Genomic DNA, 26,195 nt, shown 5'->3' with positions numbered 1-26,195 from the left:
ATATATAAATTAAGCTAAATAATTTATAGAGCAATAATAAATGAAACAGTTCAAGCTATAGCTTGAACTGTTTCATAAATCAGAGTGCGAGCACTTATAACGCGTACAATTTTATGTTTTATAAAGTCTTTATGGTTTCGTATAATAAAAAATTCATCCTTGATTATTTTTTTGATTAATGTTGTTCATGAAATATTTTTAAATTGTTCAACTTATATTTTTCTCTTAAGAAACGCTTCTTCATAATTGCTAAGAAACTGTTTTCTACTATGTTGCAACTACAAGTGTTAGTCTGTACAGAGATTCAATTGTAAGATTTAATCCGTATGGATTACATTTTTAAACGAGTTCAGTCTTAATTGAGCTAAAGATTTTTTGTGTTACCCAGCATTGTTGTATTCCAGTTTGAAGCGCAAGTGAGCCAGTGTAACAATACGCATCTTAGTTCCCAAGGTCGATGATATATATCGACGAATGGTTAATATTTCTTACAGCGCCATTGTCTATGGGGGTTTTAACAACTTACCACCAGGTGACTCATTTGATCGTCCGCGTACATATAAAAATATTCCTCCATGAATGCAATGATATTAATTTATATCCCCCGATTCGATTTCGGTACGTTAGCCATTTTCATCAACGAAGGACAAATTCACAAGTCTGTAAGCTGACGCTCACGTCACACAAAACAGTTCTAGCGATGAATCAACAGCTTTAAATGCTTTCCGACGTACAGGAATGTACTCAGACTCCGTGCCGTTACTGAGAAGTAGTCTAAGTATAATCCGAGTAACTTTTTAATGGCTCGATCCAAACTAAGAACGAAATCTATCTCAGAATCTGAAACGAGACAGTTACTTTTGTAATTAAATAAAATTCTAGAAAATGATTATTGTTTTTAAATTATAACTCCGTAAATTCTTAGAAATCCTTTGAGCATAACAACCAAAGAGCTACTGATAATAAAGCTACAAATAAAATACCCCCTGTTTTTTAAATGTTAGATAATATTTTTCATAGATACATTTGAAAATGTAGCTTTTTATTTCAGACTTGTAACACCTTTATGATAACAATGCAAATGTATATATTTCAAGCGGATTATTTTTTTAATAAACATACTTGTGACGGTTTTTCGGCGAAATTCGAGGGATCGCCGAAACGCCATTAATATTTGTCACCTAAATTCTCGTAGGTCGACAAACAACATATTATTTTTACTTACAGAGATTTTGTTGGATAATTCATACAGAATTATGTAATTGCTTGTCGTTTTCTGTAAAAAAAAAATTATTTTCCGCCTTCATATTATAAGAAATATTTATATCAAAGCCTTTACTTATATAAAAATTGAAGTTAAAAATAACTACCTGCAATTGGGCTACACGTGTATCCCCCACGTGCTACCCGCAATATAACAGCGTGGGGGAATTGCAAACCTTCTCTTTATATGGAGAGAATACCTTATCTCAGGAGTGGGACGTATACGGGCCTTTTTAAGTAATATGTCCTTTATCTGAACTCTAACTGGTGATATCAGTTTATGTGCTAGATGATGTGGTTAAAGAGAATGCACTTGTGCACTAAAACCTCCATCCATTTCAGAATACCTGCTGCGGCTGGAATCGGACTGAAACACTACATTATTAATTTGATATCTTTATGTTACTATTAATTTTCTGTAACTTTCTTTGCAACTGAACTTAGTCTAAGCAGTTTGGTAAATACGACGGATTGGTTAAGTTTGTGCTGGTATAGATTGGATCTGTAAGGCGGCACTGCGATCGAGTACACAATAAAAAATCTTATTTTACCCGGACGAAGTTGGGACAAGTACTTAGATTGTAAATAAAATTTTGCATATTTGTTAAATCAAATGAGACATATTTTTTAATTTAAAAGGCTTTGTATAATTTGATTAATATTGTAGCTAAAATCAAATATACAAATTCCAAGAACACAATAATTTGTAAAGTTACGTTTCTATTTAATATGTTATAATATAAACAAACCCGTGGGTGTTAGGCACGTGAAAATTAGTTTAAATTCATAATATATTATATTCGTTTGTTCTGAGTATATTAGTATAATTGAACGCTAATCTAAATGATTAAAATTTTACCAATGCTAGGTTATCAGAATCCAGTTATATAAATACAAAATATGAGCTTATAGAGCTTGTTTATAGTGTTAACAAGTCTTGTTAATAGTACCTCTCTATTAATAAAATATAAACCTTTATAAGGGACCTCAGAAGAAGCTGGGTTGTGTGGTATTTTTACCTAAAAATCTTTTGTAATTGCGGTTTTCGTCTTGGATCGCACATACAGGATCTCGTCGGTGTAACGCTGTAGTAACGCTCGTTCTCCTCCTTTGCGGAGGTGATCTCGTTTATCCGCACTTCTCGCTATCAGGTATCCTCGTCTTGTCACAGCCCTACGGTTGCGCCCTATTTTCTAAGCCCCCGGGCGTCGTGCCTGTGGGTGTGTTAAGAAGACGCCTTCATGAGCTAAAATAAATTTCAAACCAAACTCTACTTATAGCTTTTGATAAAAAATTTGATAATATTACACGTACTCTTGATGTTAATAGGTTAGTTCAACAAATAGTGACTCTTAACACAAAATTTACTGACCTCTTGCTTAAATAATAAAAAAAAACAAATAAAAATGAACATCAAGTCAGATAAATTAAAATTATCTAAACGGAAAACCGTTAGCGCTATCTTTAAACTTGTTAGTTATTGAGATATACCAGTTCGTCATAATAAGATCGTATTACTCTGAACTGCTTTCTGAAAACAACATAAAAGTAAAGTAAAGTAAAGTAACAGCCTGTACATTTCCCACTGCTGAGATAAGGCCTCGTCTTACATTAAGAAGAGGGTTTGGAACATATTCCACCACGCTGTTCCAATGCGCAGAATTCCGATGAAATTAGACACATGCAGGTTTCCTCACGATGTTTTCCTTCACCGCCGAGCACGAGATGAATTATAAATACAAATTAAGCATATATATGTATATATAGTGGAGCTTGCCTAGGTTTCAACCCGCAATCATCGGTTAAGAGGCACGCTTTCTAATCACTAGGCCATCTCAACTCAACATACTAAATTTTAACAAAGAAAATGTGACAGATTAATTGTGAAATATTTGTAAGATATATACGTGAAGGAGAATCGTGTAAGACATATAATTTTAGCCGATAAGTAACGTTAGATGTTCTGCTAACTCCACTTAACAAGATGACGGAGGCTCGTGCCTGTAATTACTTCAGCCAATTTGTGTTTAATATAGGCTGTACTGTTGAAACTAAAGAGTTTTTAATAACTACCTTAATGGTTGTGTGATTAGCATATAAAGCTGCACATATATTTAAAATCCAATGATTTCATAATATATTATGTCGTGTATTACATTCGAAATTCGCATTATCTTCATGCTCATATAACATACATATGTCCAAATGATTTCCAAGCAGGATATATTAATTTAAATAATTGTATTAACTAACATGTCTTTGTATTTTTTAAATTTTAAAAAAGAGTAACTACTGTTGATCTTGCCGGTTCTTCTCGGTAGAATCTACTTTCCAAACCGGTGGTAGCTTCGCTTAATTGTATAATACTTACAGTATATTTTGATTTATTTAGATTTGATTTGATTTTATTACACGTTGTACTTATTGGAACTAACTTGTGACGCTGTAGATACCCCCAATTTAATAATTTAATATCGAGGCTGTTATTCGAAACTCCAATCAGACCAAAGAAGTTTATTGCTTTCAATCAACAAATCAGATTACGAGAGGGAAGGAATACAGCACATTCCTGTCAGGTAAATTGAATACGAAATATAAATAATAAATGTTTGGGACTCACATATAAATCAGTAAAAGTTTAATTATGACACTATTTTAATATATTTATATGAAAAGGATAGCAAAATTAATTTTAGTCTACACTCTACGGTTCTTAATTTATATAAAAAAAATATTAGTAGTTTCAAAATATTTTTATTTTTATACACTGTACTGTCATAACACTGTAAAAGTAAAGTTCGACTTTTGCATAAAGTCTTGAAGGGATTCTTCAGAGAAAGCTATCCGGTTAAAACTTCAAATATAAAGGTAACACTATCTATAATTTTCGCGTGGAACATAATTATCTTATATAAAATCGTATTTACTGATAATGATAGTTTTCGTGAAAAATTAATTACCATCTACAGATGTCCCGTTGCTGGGTTGAGGCTTTCTAGGGGATAAAGTTTGGAACTAATTCCAGTACGCTGCTCCAATGCGGGTTGATTGAAACATATGTGGCACAACTTCATTGAAAATGACACATGCAAGTTTCCTGAAGATGCTTTCTTTGACCGCCGAACACGTGATGGATTATAAATAAGAAGCAAGAAAATGAAAATGCAGTGGTATTTTCTTGGTTTTTAACCCGCAACTATCAGTTAAGATGAGATAATAAATACATACCATACAATGTTATAATCCATGTAAAACACATTTGAAAAATCTATCAAAATCAAAATGTTTCATAAGATCACGTCTTCCATTACGTTAGAAGTCGTACTTGTAAAACCAGACTGAAATTTACTAAGAATATTTATATTATGAGCAAAGGGAGATATTTGTTTGTACGCAAACGTTTTAGACACTTTGACAGGAAAGGAAAATTTCAGATGTTTTTGAAAATGTTTGGCTTACAAGATTAATAAAAACTTAAAGCTAAAGTCTAGAAAAGACGCCGGAGGTTATAACAAACTATTGAGAGTAGCAGTGGTTAGTACTTTTTAATAAACAGGTAGGATTATTAAGGGGGTATCATTACATAGTATAAAACAAAGTCACTTACCGCTGTATGTCCATATGTATGCTTAGATTTTTAAAATTTCGCAACGGATTTTGATGCGGTTTTAATAAATAGTGATTCGAGAGGAAGGTTTTTGTATATATAATAAATACTCCATTATAGTATTACAGTTATTCTTTTAGGAGTTCCGAATACAATGTCGTAAACAAATTCTTTAGTATATTTAGTATCAGTATGACCCGTGCGAAACTGGTGCTAGTAGCATTAACAACAATAAATATACAATTGGATGTATCATCATTATCATATCATTAGGTAATGACGTTTTTAAACGAAACAGAGACTGTGATTTATCGCAACAAAGTACCGGACGGGTTTAAAAGCTAGAAGATTATATTCATACAACGGTCTGAAGAGAATTGAAATGAATATTTAAAATGTCACTTTTCTATTAGGTTGAAATTATTATGTCAGTAGCTATCTTTATCCGTTATAGTTCAAAATGTCTTTCGAATAGTAATTCGGTATGGCAAAATCTTTTAACATTTTCTTATAAATTCTTGAAAATTACTTTTTAAGAAAAATAGTTTTTTTGTGAAGTTATTCTACATTTAAAACAAAAGCGATGATATTTAAATATAAGTTTATGAATTTTTCACTAAAAAAAACTCTAACTTGTTAAATCGTTATTGTTGAATAAATAGAGAGCTAAATTAAAAAATAAATCCCGCTTCACTGAATCCGCTTTCTGCTAAACTTTAGATTTTCAGCGAAACCTTTGAAATTTTCAATTAGATTGAATTAGTTCAAAGGCACTTGATTTGAACAAACCATAATTAATAAGGTATATTTAGTTTTCAATTAAAATACTAATTAATAACGTTATTTACATAGTCACAAACGGCTATTCGTGTAATACATAGTATATTTATATTATAACGCATTATATGTTTTTTATTTAGAAAACATACGATAATTATTTAATTATATTATACCGTTCGGAATTCATTTGAAATTCCAATTATATTATAAAATACATACTCGTATACACTTGTAATTCGCATTTACCTCACACTCATACAACATATATATACCCAAATCTAAATTCTAATCTTTATTTAAATACACTCTTACAAGCACTTTTGAAGTGGTTATTTTGCTAGATTAATTTAAATTTAAGATACTAATACAATCGGTTAGGACTTACGATTCAGAATTGGAAAAAAAAACAGATGTAATGTTTGGCCGACAAGACATCATATCAAATAAAATATTATTTATTCAAATAGACTTTTAAAAACACTTTGAAGCATCATGTTACAATGTTTATTTCAATGTAAATCTTCTACCGGTTCGGAGACTACATTCTCAAAATCAAAATCAAAATCAAAATAAACTTTATTCAAGTAGGCTTTTATAAGCACTTTTGAATCGTCATTTTACAATTAAGTGAAGCTACCACCGGTTCGGAAAGTAGATTCTACCGAGAAGAACCGGCAAGAAACTCAGTAGTTACTGTTTTTCATCATTTTAATTACTCATGACAATATAGTAAAACTCTAAAACTAATAAATACTAATTGTCTATGATTCCTTTCTTTAATATTATTTATGTATTGAGTAATATGCCTCATTTACTAATTTATCTAGACACGCGGTAGCGAACTAGCCAAGTCAGTAGTTAAGTCTACAATACATTATTCTAAGTTATAAGGAGAAATGTTATTTTTGTAGTATTAAATGAATTTCAGGAAGGACAATGGAACTTGGCACCCATTTAGATCTTACTTCTTTTGTCGTTAAAGTCAACAACTAAGGTATATTTTATAATACTGAACTTGGCTCTCATTTTACATTTATGTTTTTGATGGGATCATCAAAAACATAAATGATCATTTTTTAGAATAAACCTTAAATTTTTTAATAGGTCAGGTTAACAATAAATGTAGAATCTTATTATAGAAACAAATACCGTGCCACAGGAAGGATGCATTAACTTTGCGCAGTCGGAAACTGGGTGTCATTAGTTTACCTTTTGTACTCTTGTCTTCATAATGATTTTCACAGTTCCTTTCAAAAATATCTATATTATTCATTAAAAAGTCGAGATGACGCAGTGGTTAATTTGTGTTAATAGTTTATCTCGTGAAGGAAAAAATCCTAAGAAATTCTGCATGTCCCTAAATCCAATGAAATATGCATTGGAACAGCGTGGTTTAATAAGTTCCAAACCTTCTCCTCAAAAGGCGAGGAGGCCTTAACACAGCAGTGGGAAATGTACAGGCTATCAAAGTATAATAAAATACAATTTGATTATTTTTTATTTATCCTGTATGATATCAACAAATACTAACGGTAGGCTTGTATCTATAATATAATATTTATTCATTATTTATTTATGAGAACATTTAAAGGGTCTAATTCACTAACTCTTGAAAGAGCTTACTAGAGAACCACAATCTATTGTAGATAGTTTGTTACAGAGCGAAGTTGATAGTATATACTAGTGAACTGCTTATAAAGGATACAGGATATTTTCGAAGGGAGTATTGCAATTAAATAACTCACAGTATATGTATACTGCAAACCTTAAAAATTTGCATTAACTACGCATTGGCGATGAACGACGATTTATTGTTTATCCAATTACTCATTCATATTTATAAACTAGCTATACAAGCGCCCGCTTCGCTGGGCAGTAGTCGCAGAAAAAAAATTTGAATTTTTAACTTTGTAATTAATTACTGATCATCGATAATGTACAAATAATAAAGAAATAAATAAAGAGAAAAAAACATGCAAGATCTAATCAAATTGTTAAAAAATAATAATTTAATATTCGTCATCTTTGTCATCTTCTCCAATGATGTTCTCGATAGGCTGCAGATTGGTCATAGGTACGAAGGAATTTTTAATTAAATTTCTATAGTCTGTAAAAGTTTGCATCAATCCAACACGTCCTCTTTTATCCGGTTCTGTCAAATATCGATGTTATTACATTTACAAACTTGTCAATACTTGCGAACGTACATACGTCAAAGCATCCTGAGCATAATCGTGCATATGTGTTGGACTTACACTGTACGAAGATCTTTGTCCAATATCAGCAGCTACTTTATCATTCGATATTATATCTCGTAAATAAATGTACTCTTTGGCTGAGAGTTTTGATTGGTTGTATCGAATGTAGTTTAATCATTCGTTCTCGACCATAGCGTACATGTCAACAATGAATTGTGAAAACAGTTGACGGTGTCGTCAATTTCGTCAAATCGGTTCGTTCAGAGTATGGTTAGATTGATTATCTCTAATCATTATACGATACGCAAAAAAATCCATACAACTAACTCTTCGATGTCACAGAGCATACAACAACAACAACAACAACAACAGCCTGTAAATTCCCACTGCTGGGCTTAAGGCCTCCTCTCCCTTTGAAGAGAAGGTTTGGAACATATTCCACCACGCTGTTCCAATGCGGGTTGGTGGAATTCACAAAGTCACAGAGCATGTCGTAAGAATATTTTGATACAGTCCGAGATGATATCCATCTTCTGCTCACATAAACATAATTGGATAATTGTTATAATTGTCATACGATTGATGTGTTTCAGCGACACCTTGATTGTTTTTGTGTCGCTTAGTGATAACAATACCTCGTTTTGTAATTTTTGTACCGACAGCTACAGCTGTGACTTCAGCAGCATTATAACGCCTTTCATGCTCTGCGTTTAATGGCGTTCTATCTGCATTGATAATGACTTTGAAAAATTTGTTGTTTCACCTTCTACAGCAGTTTTAAAATCTTTAACTAAACGTAATTTCATAAAGCATAATCGTAAATTTAGCGATGATTGATAGAGTTATGAACATGTATCGAAAATCAATCTTTTTGTACGTTGTCCAAGGAATAAATGTCCAGGAACTGGAGATTTTATTTAGATACTGGAAGAAGTGAATCAATCATATGATAGACTTTAAACGTAGACGCGAAATTGTTGTATTGTACATTATTACATTGAGATTGGTTCTAGTTCTTGACTTAGTCTATTTTAATTGTTGATCATCCAGTCGTTGGGCTCGCTCGTCAGGTTTTTCAGTATCTCTTGATGAAGATGCTTGTTCAAAGATCTGGAACTTAATCATTGCGTTGACTAACTGTTTTGGCAACTCTCAAAGTAGAAATTCGGATTCTATTTGTTGCTAAACATATTTCTTGTTGGTGTGTTGTTTCCGTAGCTATTTTGAATGACGCTGCGCATATATTGTTGATGTTCCGATCTTTTGTTTCTTAAATGGCATGTTGGTTTCTTTTTATATAAATTATTTGCTTCAATGATGATCAATGATTTGCATTTTTTATTTCATATTTTATACTTATCGGTTGATATGCATAAAAATCCACCGTGAAACTCGTAAGGGCCATCTGTTGGTTATTTTTAATGATACGGATGAAATAATCACTTTCTCCGTGAAAAAATACTTGTACGTACTCATTTTCATGACAATCGGTTGAACGGTGTAGATATATTTATATCGCAGCGCTACCTGGTGGCGGGTTACATCGATGGGGATAGAAAAATCTCTTTATTCATTTAATCTTAATGATCGAAACAGTTTCTGAGTTTATCGATGACACACATACAAACACATGTTCTTCCTGTATTCCAATTTTTTATAAAGATCGGTGCATCTGCTCTCTAGTTAAAGCAGAACATACAGACAGACAAAATTGTCAAAAATGTATGTAATTGGAAAGTTTGAAAATTATCGTAATTGATGATTACGACAAAAATATGACTACAGACAAATTCTATAGATTTATATAGTAGTAGGTATAGATTTAGTAGTCACGTGCGATAGCTTTATTAGTAGCGTATTTCATGTATAACTTTGGTGTTTCTATACCGATTTCTATGATATTTTTATGGAATAGTTAATACTGTTAACTTTTGTAATTTGGGATGATTAAGAGTGATATAAACGTAGGAATAGACAAATATAATCAGAAAGCTTCGAACTACTAAGGTATTGGGAGTGACACGTGTTATTATGAGTCAACCATAAAAGATAGACATAGGCTGTCATGGGATATTTTTTGTATAATTTTAAGGAGAACATTTCCGTAATACATGATTTTTGTGTAGCTTTAACCATTAAGGCTAAACACGCGACGGAAGCTCAAAATATGGGGTAACCCTCCCGGTTTTCAGACATTTCCCTTCAGTGCTCTGCTCCTATGGACTTTAGCGTCATGAAAAGTATACTATAACCAGCTCAGGAGTATGAAAAATAATTGTACCAAGTTTCGTTAAAATCCATCGAGTAGTTTTTGTTTCTATAACGGTTATATGGACAGACAGACAGACAGACAAAAATTTTACTGATTGCATTTTTGCCATCAGTATCGACCCCTTTTCAACCTCTGATAGTTATTTTGGAAAAATATTCCATGTACAGAATTGACCTCCCTACAGATTTATTATAAGTATAGATAAAGAGTTTCTTAGTTATTGTTTCTCCTAAAGTATACTATGTGTAAGACTTAATATGATATGTTGTTAGATCGCTCCAAAACAAAAGGTTTCTCTGCTCTATAAAAATAAACTTCACAAAGTGTATACGTACAAGCTAATATTTAAAATGAATTTTCGTACAAAAGAGAAGAGCGTAAAATGATAGCAAGAATGCATGTAGTATTTTCACATTGAATCATATTGTTTAAATTGTTACGATTTGCAAATACATGATTTGATCGAAGGTATAATCAATTAGAGTTTACTTTATTTGATTCTTATTAAAGTAAAGCTACGTTTTGTTAATTGTTGTCGATATTTTTTTATGAAACATGAGAATACTCGGAAATCCTAAAGAATTGTGTTAATGTATGTTCATGCTGATCTGATACAGTAAGTATTTATAGGATTTTATCTCTTACGTCATTATATTAACGAGCTCTACAACGGTTCGGGTGTGTCAAAAGTTCGGAAAACCAAATCAATCGGCGGGTTAGACTGATTAATTTTATAACAACCACGGGCTCAAAGTCGCCTGTTTTCAATCGACTTCAAAAAATAGGATAGGAGGTTATCAATGCGTCTATATGTTTTTTTTTTATGTTTCTTACCTCATAACTTTTCACTGGGTGGACTGATTTTGATAATTTTTGTTTTGTTTAAAGGCTAGTGCTTTCCACGTGGTCCAAAGGTTGTTTTAAAATAGTGTTTTGTTTGAAATCGGTTTTTCTTTTTGTTAAAATTTTTATTTAAGTTTTATATATTTTTTTATTTCTATATATTATATATGTATATATATAAATAAGTGTAAATAATAATATAAACGAGTGGTGGTACATTTGGTTCTACGTTTAGGTATTTAATAAAAACTTTACTGGAATCTAGCAGGCCCTGCTCCGCCCTCGCACAGAGAGAATACAGCCTCGACATCTCTGATGTCGGGTCTGATTATTCACAAGAATACCACATGATTTATATATAATACGAACTTTTTATAACTATGCCACTGAATATTATTATTGGTTGGCAATTGAGTAATTATTATTGGTTTTCATCATTACATAGTATAAAATAAAAACGGTAACTGCTGTCTCTCCTTATGTATGCTTAGATCTTTAAAATTACGCAAAGGATTTTGATGCCGTTTTTTTAATGCACAGAGTAAATCGGGAGGAAGATATTTGTATATAATATATGGACATTATAGTAAAGAAATTCTGATAATTTTAAAAGTTTTTAATACAAATTATGTAGAATATTTAGTATCAGTTTTGCATCTGTGTGAAGCCGGAGGGAGTCACTAGTTTTATAAGGACATAGTTTTGATATACAGTTGCTATTATTGCATTGCATTTCGTAAAACTGTATTTACCTTTCTCATTTATATTTTCTTGTTTTACGTTTAGAAACAATTAATGTTACAATAAAATTAACAAGGGATCGTATTTGATGATATTGAAACAATTATCATTTGATTTAACATTTAAAAGCACTCTCCTAGAAACACGTGAGGGTTAGAGGATATTGTAATTTAATAGGGTGGCGGCTCCAATTGTTAGCGGCGCTGGAAGACGTCGTCTTATTTCAAATTGAACGTAACATTATACTGAATATCCCTACCTATCCGTTCTACCTTTATTTATTGCCTCGATTATTTTCATTTATTACCAAAAGTAAAATTTTGACGGTAGTTATATATGGAAAATATTACAATACCTTTTTTATTAATGTTAACCTACTTAACGATTATATTAGTATGGTTTTAAAAAAATTAAACAGATACTTGCTAGTACACAAATGTTACAATTATAATGTATTCTAGAATAAATTTATCTGAGGTCATTCCAAATCCCCGAAAAACACCAATTACTGAAGAACGACGTTTTTTGTGTTAAGAAACTGATACGTCCTTTATGACGTTTACGAATTAAAAAACTTTAGATGCAAAAAAAAAAAAATACAGACGAATTGATAACCTCCTCCTTTTGGAAGTCGGTTGAAAATTAAAAATAAGAATTTCGTGGTATATTTTATAGCTAGGTGCTATAACTAGATAATAAGTTTTGTTTTTATTTTAGTGTGATATATAAGTGCACTTTTTGTATGAGGCGTTTAATATGAAATTATAGCTTTATTATGCGTAAAAGTATTAATTAACAACATTATAAAATTGTCATGTTTTACATTTGCGAGTTATATGCAAACGCACACTCGCGCGCTCGTATTCACACACACAAACATGTGATACGTAATTCAATAATCTAATGCATCTTAGTAGACAACAACATTTGAGCCCGTATTACGGAGTCTTATCATTTAATTATTTCTCTTATGTTTTTTTTTTTGTATAAGCAAAGCTCTACCATCAGATGTTTCAACAAACTTTTAAGACGAGCAACGACTTTTTTCTCATTATAAAAATCTACTCTGATACATTTCTCCATTTTTATAAAGTATCATATTTTGTGATTTATAATAGGAAGTCAGTCAAGAACAAAGGCAAAAGGACTGTGAAGCATAAATAACAAAAGGGCTAAATTTGTCGAATAGACAGAAGTAACAAGAGGTTATTCATAATAAAATGCCTTCCCTTAGAGATATTTAAGGGTTGCTCATGAAGGTCCTTTGATTGATTTTACCTTGATTGATTGTTTATCCAATTACTCATTCTTTGTATACAAAGAGTTATTACACAGATGGTAAAGGATTATCCTACAGTACATTATATGCATGTAGATTGCTTTGCGTCATAATCTCTGAATATGATGTATTTTAGCGGCTCTAAGGCAAATGTTTGCTTTTCTATAAAAAAAACTTAACAAAAGACACACAAACTAAAATTAAAAACGAATATCTGTACTAAAGACAAAAGCGTAAAACGGCAGCACGAATGCCTGCTGTATTTTCACGTTGAAACGCCTTTTTGATTCTGTGAATGAACTTAATATTAAAAGGTATTTTCATGTGTTATGTAGAAGTTTTCGAGCTTATTACTTGTCTCTGCTCTCACGTGTCACGCTGCATGTTCTTTACTGTCTCAGAACGTTAAAATAAGAATTGAAATTTCTTATTTGAAACCTTTATGACAAAAAGTCACGTATATTTCTCAATCTTTACAACATTCAAATAACACTCAAAAAGTTGAAGCTGAATGTTTGTATACGTCCAGTACAGTTGTTTGTGTTTCAGTTCAGCTTTTCGACATTTATTTCCAGTTCACATTTCATAGAAAAATATTTTTTGGGGCTCTGTGTAAACGTTATCGAAGGTTGCACTTTATTGTCAAAAGAAGTAGACAAGTGACTGTATGTGTAAAGTCAAAGAAATAAAAACCTATATAAAATATACCTACATATGTGTTGCATTTTTAGCCGTAGACATTTTATAATTGTATATTCGTTGTATATTCGATGCCTGCATGGTTTTGATATTAGTGTAATGTAGTTTAAATATCAAAATAGCTTAATATTCAGATTAAATTGAGCGTGAAATGAGCCGCGCGAATGAATTAATACATTTTCAAATGAAGCTATTTTTCGTATGCAGTTTCGAAATTTAATTTAAATAAATTGTGAATGATTAAGCGAGTAAGGATGGTTCTGCATAAATTGGCCATAAAAACGGTGGCGTGTAGTCGCCAGATTTATGTTGTTTAAATTCAAACTGTTCATGTTAAGATTTTTAATTTAATTTAAAATTCTATATTGACCAACAACATAAGTTGTGACAAAAGGCGGACTTAATGCCTGAAGGCATTCTCTACCAGTCAACCTTTAGGCCAAACAGAAAGTCATGAAGGCGGTAACAATAAATTTTATAATAAATACGATAGTAATAATAATAAAACAAGAACATAGATAAAATATTGTATATATGCATAAGAATACACATTTATAATTATATATACGTACATGATATAAAATAACAGAGTCGTAATAGGAATTATAAAAACACAGCGTAGTGAGAAAAAAAGAAAAAATTAAGAGAGGTTTTTAATAAGATGATCCTGTAAACGACGCTTGAAGAATGTCTTAGTAGCAGCCTTTCTAATTTCTACCGGAAGTTTATTCCATAATCTGACAGCTTGGACAGAGAAAGCGTTAGTTACGAAACCAGAGAAGTGACAGGGAAAAGAGAGAATGAGAGAATCAATAGAGCGTAGCTGTCGATCGTGATTGTCAGAGAGAAATTTGAATTTATCTTTTAAGTAATCAGGGGAAAGAGGGTCAAAAAGAATAGAAAAAAGAGTACACAGTAGCCGTAAATCCCTGCGTTGGCGGATAGGGAGCCATTTGAGTTCGGCTCGACAGTGGGAAATGTGGTCGAATTTTCGAAGGCAGAAGATGAAACGCAGGGAATTATTTATGAGGCGATCGAGTTTATTTAAAAAAAATTCATTGAGATCGACATAACACACATCAGCGTAATCGATGATCGGATATATAAGGGCTTGCACTAGCAAAACTTTGGTTTTAATAGGGAGAAAATTTCTAAATCTATTGAGACACCTTAAGGTAGCGGTGACAGAGCGAATAACTTCATTAATGTGTGTGTGTGTAATTAAGTGCACCTTCCAGCTCAAAGTTGAATCAATGTGCAGTCCGAGATCTTTAACAATTTGAGAGTAAGGTATGATATTGTTATTAAACACGATATTTGGCAAAGAAGAAATATCGCACTTGGAAATGATACGCGAACTACCAACAATGATCGCCTGACACTTAGCTGGATTTACCATGATACCATATTTATTAGACCAGTTATATATATAAGTAAGGTTTCGATTAATTTTATTTGCAGCTGAATCGATATCCTCCAACTTAGTATGAATATAGAGTTGCAGATCATCGGCGTAGAAATGGTAAGAACAGTTGATGTTATAAGTAAGAAAATTTATAAAAATACAAAAATAATAGGAGAAAGGATGCCACCCGGATGGCACACCAGCAGATAGATCAAGCCACCCGGAAAGAGATTGATCCAGCCTGACCGCTTGCTGGCGGCCACGAAGATATGAGGAGAACCAGTCCAGAGCTGATGAAGAAAAGTTTAAATACTTAAAAATGGCAAGAACAATATCATGATCAACCAAGTTAAACGCGTTAGAAAAATCAATAAGGACCAGTATGGTGATCAATCTATTCTCCATACCAATCCGAATATCCTCAGTTACTTTGAGAAGAGCAGTGGCTGTACTATGGCCTGGTCGAAAATCTGACTGATATGAGCTGAGAATATTATTGTTATAAACAAAGGAAGAAACTTGTTGGTAAATACATAATTCTAAGACTTTTGACAAGAAAGGAAGAATGGAAATGGGTCTGTAGTGATTTAACTGGGAGGGGTTGGAAACTTTAGGAAGAGGAATAACATAAGCTCTACGCCATAGTACAGGGAACTCTCCTGATGAAATAGAAAAATTTACAATGTGAGTTATAGCTGGCAGTATATAGTCTAGAATAGATGTTATCATGTATCGATTAATGCCATCAACACCAGTAGCATTAGAAGAGATTGACAGTATAATTTTACGAATTTCTTCATCAGACACTGGAGAAAGGACGACGAAGTCGTTAAAAGAAGGAGAGGCCATGGATTCAATTTCTGAAATAGTACGTAATTTAATATTAGGACATAATAGAGTACAAGAAGAAAAATGTGAGTTTAAACTATCAGGAGACAATGAATGTTTGTAGAAATTTCAAATTATTGTTACGCTTATTTATGCCTAATGTTTGTAGAAATTTCCATATTGAGGCCGGAGACGAGTTACTTACGTTAATATGACAATAGTGGCGTTTGGCTGTTCTTACCATTAAGTTACACCGGTTGCGTGCAGCCTTATATAATTCCCAATTTTCTTTGCACCTGTCATGTTTATATTTGCGGAAAGCACGATCACGACGAAACATAGCCATACGCACCCCTTTAGTAATCCAAGGAGCGGGCGGTCTTCATATCTTGACAGGACTCATTGGTGCATGTTTATCAAAAAGTGATGAAATGGATGTATTGAAGTGAGAAACTTTATCATTAATTGTTGACGAATTATACACCAAAGACATGTCAAGCGCTACTGCATCATTTTTTAAGTTTTCTAAGTTAATTTTAGCAAGATTGCGCATCCACACTGTAGGAGGTTTAATTTTAGGAGGCTTAAGCTTGTAGGACACATATAAAAGATCGTGACGAGAGAATCCGGGAGCTGATAATTGACCATATTTAATGACATCATTTGTTGAGGAGACTATAATAACATCCAACCAAGTATCAGGCGAGTCAAAGTTATGATGTGTGGCTCCAGAAGGGAGAATGTTGAAATTAATAGAATTTAAGAGACTAGAAAGTTTTAAAGAACGTGGTGTCATTTTTAACATATCTGTATTCAGATCACCCATGATTACATGTTGTGTGTAATCCGATGAAAGGGACTCAAGGACAGATTCAAGTGAAGAGAAATAGTCAACAGCAGGAGGGCAATAAATAACTCCAAGAACCACTTTCACACTCTCAGAGCGTAGGTAAATAGCCACACCTCCGCTACCTTTGCCTATACGGTCGTTCCGAATTAGCACAAATCCAGGAAGACTGTATAAGCAGGAACTAAGAGAAGGTTTTAACCAACTTTCGGATATTAAAATGGCGTCTACAGGGGCATTGGAAAAGGCTTCAAGAAAATCAGAAAAATGAGAAGGTAAGCTTTGAGCGTTAATATGACATACGTTAAAAAGGTGAGGAGAATTGAGAAAAGAACTACTAAGCAAGGACCCTAGCGTTTCAGGAACATGGAAAGAATCATCGTCTACGTCAGAGGAACAACTACTACTACATGCTGATAAAAATATATCATCATCTGTAGTGGACATAATTTTACAATTTTAATTGTACGTTTCGATAAATTGAATACAATATATAAAATATATATTAATATTATGAATAAGATATGCTGAATGATTTTATAAAAATAAGATAAAAATGTATATACTCTTTCAATAAATATTAATACTATATCTACTAATCATTATTTCTGCTGATGAAGATTGACTGATGACCCATTTACTATTATATTTAAAAAAAAGGAATAAGAAATTGATTTTTATTGAGAGAGTATAAAGAATAAATTTAATAAAAACGACAAGAAAGGATTTATATTCGTTGTTGTTTTATGATGTATGTTATCATACACGCCATGAAAATACATAGGGAGTAGAAAGGGGATTCGGTGAAAGGGGTATGACGTTTGCCGTCACAGTTTACGAGTCAATTCCGCAGTAATTTTTTACTTTGCCGTTTCTGAAATTTTAATCATTTGAACAAAAATATATTAGTAAAGAAGGCATATTATTCACTACAGATTATGCGGACGATAAAAAATCGTGGAATTAATACTTGTAGACTTCCAGGCAGGATAACATACAGTAATAATTGTAATTAACTAACATGACTGTATTTTTATATGGTGAAAAAGAGTACTACTGAGTTTCTGGGCGATTCTTCTCGGTAGAACTTACTTTCCGAACCGGTGTTTGCTTCACTTAAAATAGTTGTTACATGACGATTCAAAAGTGCTCGTAAAGATTTGAATCCTACTACTATTATAAAGGCGAAAGTTTGTATGTATGGATGTATGGATGTTTGTTACTCTTTCACGTAAAAACTACTGAATGGATTTGAATGAAACTTTACCACAATATAGCTTATACATCAGAATAACACATAGGATACAATTTTTGAGGTTTCTAATGTGAGGTCGTAAAAAAACACATTTTTTGCGCTTACATTGCAAACGCTGACTGAATCCTACAAGATAGATCAAAACAATGTACTACAGTATTGTACAACGTAAAAAGGTCTACAAAAAAGTCCGTGATGGTATATGTTTATCTCTTAGGAATAACCCACAATAACCATTTTTTATCCTTTACTTTGTACGAGAAATAATGACTTATTTACGAAGCGATTTTAAGCGATTACTAGACTAGACGGGACGAACCTGAAGTCCACGCGAACGAAGTCGCGGGCAAAAGCTAGTAAAGTATATTTTGATTTTTGGTATTTAATTGATTCAACACTTAACCATCGTCAAATCAATTGTGTAGAATACGTTAATTACATAATTATTGAAAACATCAAAATAAAATAAGACATTCCAACATTAAATTGATTTTCCAACTTTGCTACAAAATAAGACTGTTTTATTCAATCTCATTCAAAGTTTTTTTTCAATTACTAATATTAATTATCGGTAGCATAAAGTTGTCACTGCTACTAACTGAAACATATATTTTCTTACTAAGTAGGTAGATGCATTCGTGTTTTCGCGAGTAGTACTGGTAGTACTGTCCTTATACCCATAAGTTATTCAGTGGTCATTAACGTTTTAAGAAATGCCTTACATTCTTATATTGTCATCTTGTATCCTTATTGGCCACCAACTTTAGTTACCAAGATGTCAAGTCTCTTGCGTGTGAGTGGAAGGTATCCACCCAGGTGTCCACCTGGGTTGCATAGTGTTCTGTCGCTATAAGTTAGTTATTTTAGAATTTTCCACTCAATAAATCGAGTCGAAGCAACTTTTGTATTGAGATATTCGTAGACCTTTTTTTTACATTACAGCCCCTTTAATTTTCTTTAAATGGTTTTAAAATGTATCAGTGTTACTATTTTTTTGTCGATGTATTTAACTTTGTTTTTTGTTTTACTTTTAAATATTCTCAGAAGGCAGACAAGAAAAATGACCTAAGGGTAAATAGTCACTTAAATCACTAAAAAAAGTTATTACCGTTAAAGCCTTGCTTCGATAATCTGTTGTGTCTGTAATTACACTCGCTGAAATATATTTTTTTAAATAGGTAGACAGCAATATCATTTAGTGACAGAATAACTTATGAGTAGGTGGTATGACCTTATTACATATATAAAGTAATCCACGCAAAGGAAAATTAACAATGCTTTATCATAGGGTTTATAACACAATAACACAATTAAATATAACTTATAAATGTCAAATAAGAGTTATATTAAATTGTTAATGTTAATAATATTTTTTTCGGTCCGAAATTCGAACTCATTACCGTTGCCTTATCTTAACAACAGTTACAAATTATTTCGGTCGATACTCGATGGTGACAATGATATCTACGTGAGTACTGAAAACTGTTACTTCGATAGTTGTTGTGATAAGTAAATCGGTGTTGTGAATAAATCAATCATTGACATGTTGTTATTTATTATATCCAAAGGCAATGAGAAAACTTTTCGCGAAATATCAGACTGAAACGAAAATATTTATCCTACTGAAACTTTACTGTAACCATCTTAGGTTACGTAAATATTTTTATTTGATTGAAAAAATAATGAGTAAAAAATTTTAGACATAATCGATGGTCATCATCAGAAATATTGAACAATATTTTTAGCGGAATTTCTTTTTTGGACTAAATATGCATAAATAGTGAATTTTGTCCATTATATTAATATATTATATACATTCACTTAAGTGAATGAGAGCCCTCCAAGCCGCGATGATGACATAAATTAACTGTTTTAGCAGTCTTATTATAAATGACAACTTAATTATGAGTTCATAAATGAATAGGTACAAGAAATTTAAAAACAAAGGATTTCCTTTTTTTCATTTATGTTAGGTGTTATGGACCTAGTTCTATACAAGATAGAGTCGGTTGAAATGTATTATCATAAGAATATTTTTTTGTTAAAAACAAGTATCATAAATTGTAATAATCATAAATTAAAATTAATAGCTTGCAGTGCTTTCATAAATAACTTAAAACTATTTTGTTATGGGTAAATCTTCATTCAATTGTCAAATATTAGCTATTAAAACTCTTTTAAGATTTTTTCAATAGATTCTATGAAAAATAGACCCAGCTTTGTTTTATTGGGCTTTTCGTCGAAAGACAATTATGTATCAACCGAGTGTCTAGAAGTTGTTATTGTGTCTGATCTTGTGCCTCGGAAAATACGAATTACAATTAATCCTGCGCATGAATTCTTTACGAACGTGACGAATTTTCCTTCATATCGGAATATGAAAGCGAGGAATTTGTGATTGCATTTCTGTTACGCACTGTACTGTGTTAATGCACACTTATGCACATATACTGCGTGTTTGTACTCTCTTGAGACTAATTTGCTGTGATAACTGAAATTAGCAAGGACTAAAATTTAGTTGATTCTTTGAGCGTGAATTTCAGGTATTGATTTCAGAAATTTTCGTCTGTTCCAAATTCAAAATATTATTATATTACATTAGTATTAAAAAAAAATTACAAAGGTTTGAATTTGGATTGAACGAGATTTTCTGTAAACAAAAAACCTGGAATTGATATAATGTGATAAATAATCAAATTATTATTATTTTTATAATTCAATATGTGTAGACTTCTTTCTATTCCAAATAAAAATTCAGCTCACAATCTGATTAAAATAGAAAAAAATGATGCGAAATAATTCATACAAGACAACGTCCACGGGCGACGGACGAAGATATTTCTTTTTGCGACTCGGTGTGCGATGACCTTATAAATTCAATTTGCACTGAATAATATCATTGAAAAGAAATAGTTATATTGGAAGAAGGAAATGAAATCATTCATACACTGAAATATATTTGAAATGATTCTTATATGTTAGTGAGAACATTTTGAAAACCCACTAGCGGATTTTTGTGAGACAATTGAAGCAATCTATATAATCTTAAAAAATAACGTATTAGTTAGTTTTTGTGAAACGATATCCAATTAGATAAGTGGTACCACATAATCAATTACCTGTCACAACGACTATCAAAATATGACACATGACAAGATGTCGATATTAATTCCAGTTTTGGGCATACGCCAAGATACAAATCCTTGGGGAGTAAAAATCTATGGCATTCATTGTAATTTTTATCATGATTAGGTATATTGTCACCAAGCGAAATGTATGTCACCTTAATATTACAAAATTCGTTAGATTAGAAGACTACTGACGGGATAGATTGTGAACTGTGAAATATGATTGCAATTTAGCGTATTATTTTTCGCTATCTATTATTTGACTAGATATGGCTGCTTTGTCTTGCCTGCTGACAAATTGGCTGCCTTTCTACCATTGACATGATACTCCGCTATGCTAGTAACAAGACATTCTTTGCATAGATCATATATAAGTCAGATATCTAGTTTAAGTTCAATAAAAATCTCCGAGGTTCAATTAAAGATACATTCATACGTTCAAGATAAATTGGTTTCGCTACATTCTTTAGTATCTACTATTCTTATGTAGTCCACAATACAGTTCTGTATTAATATTTAGTAGAACTTAATTTGTAAATATTGTTTTTAATTACTGTTCTATTTTTTTACATTTATTTAACATTTTTACTTGGTGGTAGGGCTTTGTGCAAGCCCGTCTGAGTAGGTACCACCCACTCATCAGTTATTCTACCGTCAAACAACAGTACTCAGTATTGTTGTGTTCCGGTCTGAAGGGTGAGTGAGCCAGTGTAACTACAGGCACAAGGGACATAACATCTTAGTTCCCAAGGTTGGTCGCACATTGACGATGTAAGGAATAGTTAATAATTCTTACAGCGTCAATGTCTGTCACCACTTACCATCAGGTGGCCCATATGCTCGTCCGCCAACTTATAACATAAAAAAAATGTATATCTAATTGATAAATTAGTGTTTATTTGAAATGGAGCTGAATTTTTGACTTATTTTTGGTAGTAATATAATCAAGTTACAGTTTACACTTTGCGTATAGAAACATATAACATTTGCATTATCATTTTTTAGATCTATACATATTCCTGTCTGAGAACTACAATATTATTCCTCCTCTTACTTTCCATTCGTACAGTCCACTAGACATCTTTTTAAATCTTTTATATTAAAAATTGTTGCAGGATTCGCAGAAGTATCTTGTCAAGCTTGTGAAGATTTGAAGTTCGCAAAAATGTCGTTCGAAGAAAACGTCACGTCGAACATAACGCAGACGTTAACAAATTTGTTTGAGGAAATGTTACTAGCGACCGAAGAATCCAGCGAGAACAAGACCGTTGACGTTTCGAAGTTTTTGACAGCCCTGAAAGAGAAGTCGACTAAAAGTAGCCACGACGCGTTGGATTTCGGCACTCTAGTGAAGTTAGTGGATGGCTGGCGTTCTAAACTAAATCTCACTAAGCCGTCTGAAGCGACATGTAACTACTGTGACGGCAACATCCGAGATATCATTCTAGCGTATAATAGCATACACGGATACGTCAGCTTAATTGTGAGTATCATTAATCTTGCTTTGGGTAAATCCGTTTATGATGATATGTGAAATGTTTGAGGGTTTCCAATGGGCGATTTCATTTACATGTTATCGATATGTCTTATTATGCTTCTCATTCATTTGCCATTTATCTTATGCTTGATCTTCCGCAAAATAAGTTAGTCTTTTATTACAAAAAAAAAAAAATTCAAAAATAAGTAATGTCAACTAAAAACTCCTAGAAACGAAATGCATAAATTGCAAACTTTCTCAAAACTTTTATTTCCAACAATTTATCTTTTAAGTTAATCTATCCATATTTATTTGGTAAATGTAATATTGATAAAAGCATATGCTGGTAAATGTCTTGTATCCCATGATAATATTAAATTAAAGCTATTCTTACCAGCTTCACACAGTACAATAATATTCTATATAAAAACGCATAAGACATACGTGCTAACTATTGTTACCGTTGTTTCTTTATGAAATAAGTGGGCGGACCGATATATGGTTCTCTATGTTAAGTTGTCTCCACGTTAAGTGGTCGCCTATAAAATGTGGCGCTGCTAGAAACACTAACCATTCCCTTAATTCGCCAATGCGCCACTAATATTGGGAACTAAGATGTTACGTCCCTTGTGCCTGTAGTAACACTGTCTGACACACCCTTCAAACCGGAACAGAATTTGGTATTTACCAAGTAATTTTTGGTGGCAAAATGTCTGATGAAATGCTTCTTACCTACCTTCAAATATTAGTTGAAATGGGATTAAAATAATAGGACCAGCGCTAGTTCGGTCGTTCTTATTCACACACATTATGATTATTTCCAAATAATTTTTGGTATAGTATTTCCATAAATAAATGAATATACTATACCAAAAATTACAGCGGTGATATGCCACTGATCTAATGGCGAGTTATGTTAAAGTGTGTCGCCTTTTACAAAAGTCGAATACACATACATACATCAAGATATTCAGATGTATATAATGTCTCGTGAACAAGACATTCGTAAATAATATCGAAATATCGAGCTTCAACGGATAAAAATAAAAAAATGGTAAATATCCCGTCATTAATAACTGCAATAATATATGATGTAATTTTAAAAAATATTATTCTGTATTTGCTCATGCATAAATAAACTTTAAATTTTAAAAAGAAACGAAACAAGAAAGCGTGAAAATTATTGCTATCGTATTTTTCAGTCACGTTTTTACGACCATATTCAATTTATGGAACATTTATTGGACTATGAAAAAAATACAGCAAGGTAAAACGAAACAGCTACATAAACGAAATTTACTACAACTTATCCCCAGTTTTATTTTATAAAGTTACTGAGATATTAAATCATTCAATCGTTAGTGAAAATGATCTTCAAAGTAGTTATAATCAGAATCCAAAGTTTTCGAGGAATAAGGAAATATTGGAGCATTGGAAATCTTAAAGTCTATTTTGAGATTATAAAATTAATAATTCGAAATAAAATAAATAAGTTTTAAAATTTTGTTTACTCAATGGCATGACATTGTCCACGTGAAACAAATAAAGTATGAAAAAGCAAAATCTTGATATAAATGTTCCTCATTTATAAGTAATTTTTCAGATTGATTTCGTCACTGGAACAGCTGCGGTCCTTACGTTATTGTGGAGTTATTTAGCCGAATCAATACGCTACGTAATAGAATTATATATTTTCATATTATCTAGTATTGCCTTTGTGAGATCAAATAAACATTGTTTTCAGCTTTATTATATAGATATCACAAACATATAACATGATTTATTTATATTTAAGTCATCAATTAATTATTGCCCCTTAAAGCTCGGCTGTTCACATTACTTGGCTAATGTATTGTGAATAAACGTCAATTAGTAACATTAATATTTGCCACTCGACTGATCATCGATTACCAATTTTTCAACAGTGATGTATTTCCGCTTGGCCTACTTAATATCATTAAACACACTCGTATTTCTTTCTTTGACCAATAAAAAAATAATTAGGTACTTCACGGCACGAGGAGTTATGTCTGGTTTTCTTGGAAAACGTTCGTCAATAGATTTGTTTTTTATATTAAAAATAGATTTAACGGTTGAACCGAGCGTCGAGGTTCATGTACGAAATTTACATCGTACGATTATTTAATTTATTTTGTTTAACACTTTAGTAAATTTTAATCTCGTCGAGAGGAAAATGTTTATGCCAAACGTAATGGTTAAATATTTACATAGTTGCAAAACAACTTTTGAAGAAAAGACGCAAATAGATTATGTTCTTTGTGTATTCAGAATATTTTAGCCTTTAGATGTTCCAGGTTAAGACTAATGGTAAATGGCCACCATCGCCCATAAACATTTGCGCTGGAATAAATACTAACCATTCCTTGTATTGCTTTATATACATACTTTCAACCTTGGGAACTCAGACGCTATGCATAATGTGCTTGAATTTGCACTGGCTCTTTCACTCTTTGATTCGAAATATAAACAAAACTAAATTTTACTGTTTGGTGGTAGAATATTTGACAACTGGATGGTACCATGTTATGGTATCTATAAATATTATGAATTTCATAAAGTGATGGTGAATTGGGAGAAATTAAAGAAAGCGAAATATAGCCATTCTTTTTTATATTTTCATTTGATTATTATTTTTAAAATGTCCTACACAAAAGTTTAATATTCTTAATTTAATTTTCAATTTGTTGTATAAAGTATTTACGTAGTAAACATTAGCTAAAAGACTTTTGGTAATAGCTCATTAAATTTTTGCTACTGAAAAAGTTACAAAAGTATCTAGTCTCTTGTTGTAAGTACGTATACTTATATTTGTACATAAAATACTTGGTGACTTAATGTATTTAGTCAGGGAACAGGGCTAACAAGTTTAAAAGCTAAATAAAGTTGTGGTAACTTTAAATGAAAAAAGCTGAAGGATTTCTGATTAAATGTCGCTATTACCACTGGTAACATTGTTATACAAAATTACGTTTACATTATTATACGTTTCCTAAAAGTTCAGCAAAAAAGTAATACAACCTAAACAATTTCTTTTGATGTGTTCAGTCAATTCAAGTGTCACGTCCATACCACCTGCTATCATAACAAGATTTGTCGTTTCATTTATTTTTCCTTTTGTTCTTATATTTAGTTATTAATAACTTATTTATAGTAGGAAAAGAGTTTGACTTTGAAGTGATACGATATCATTATTCGAAATTCAAAATTATCCATCCATTATAAATTCGAAATATGAAAATGTTGGTGTAGTTGGTTTTGGAAGTTTGGATGTAAAATTAAAGTGGGTAAAATTATGTTTCCGTAGTTTTGTTATGTAAATTGAGATATATTAATCAAAAACTGCTTGTAATGAATAATATTATAGCAGAGTTATTAGCAAATCGAATGGAATATGTAAATCTCGGGTTGTTTATACTCCTTCTATTCTCGTACGGAATATATTGGTCACGGAGAATTGAAGTAGATTTTTGTATGTCCGAGTAATTTTACTACCGAATTCTAAATAAAAGAAGGTTATCAGTTCGACATGTATATATGTAATATTGTTAGAGT

At 31.8% G+C, this 26,195-nt stretch overlaps 1 protein-coding gene across 1 annotated transcript in view; it reads left to right on the top strand.

Annotated features, from left to right (window-relative positions):
- Nucleotides 1-26,195, top strand: part of LOC124537606 (G-protein coupled receptor dmsr-1-like) — a 61,130-nt gene that overhangs the window by 13,110 nt on the left and 21,825 nt on the right. The window contains exon 2 of the mRNA XM_047114482.1: nt 22,261-22,628. Coding sequence (XP_046970438.1) covers nt 22,311-22,628 — 318 coding nt within the window. The 5' untranslated portion in view covers nt 22,261-22,310. The remainder of the gene's footprint in view (nt 1-22,260; nt 22,629-26,195) is intronic.

The sequence above is a fragment of the Vanessa cardui genome, chromosome 18 (assembly GCF_905220365.1).
Source record: "Vanessa cardui chromosome 18, ilVanCard2.1, whole genome shotgun sequence".
In the NCBI taxonomy this organism is placed as follows: domain Eukaryota; kingdom Metazoa; phylum Arthropoda; class Insecta; order Lepidoptera; family Nymphalidae; genus Vanessa; species Vanessa cardui.
Note: the sequence above shows the minus strand (reverse complement) of the source record. Positions and strands in the feature narration are given on the sequence as shown.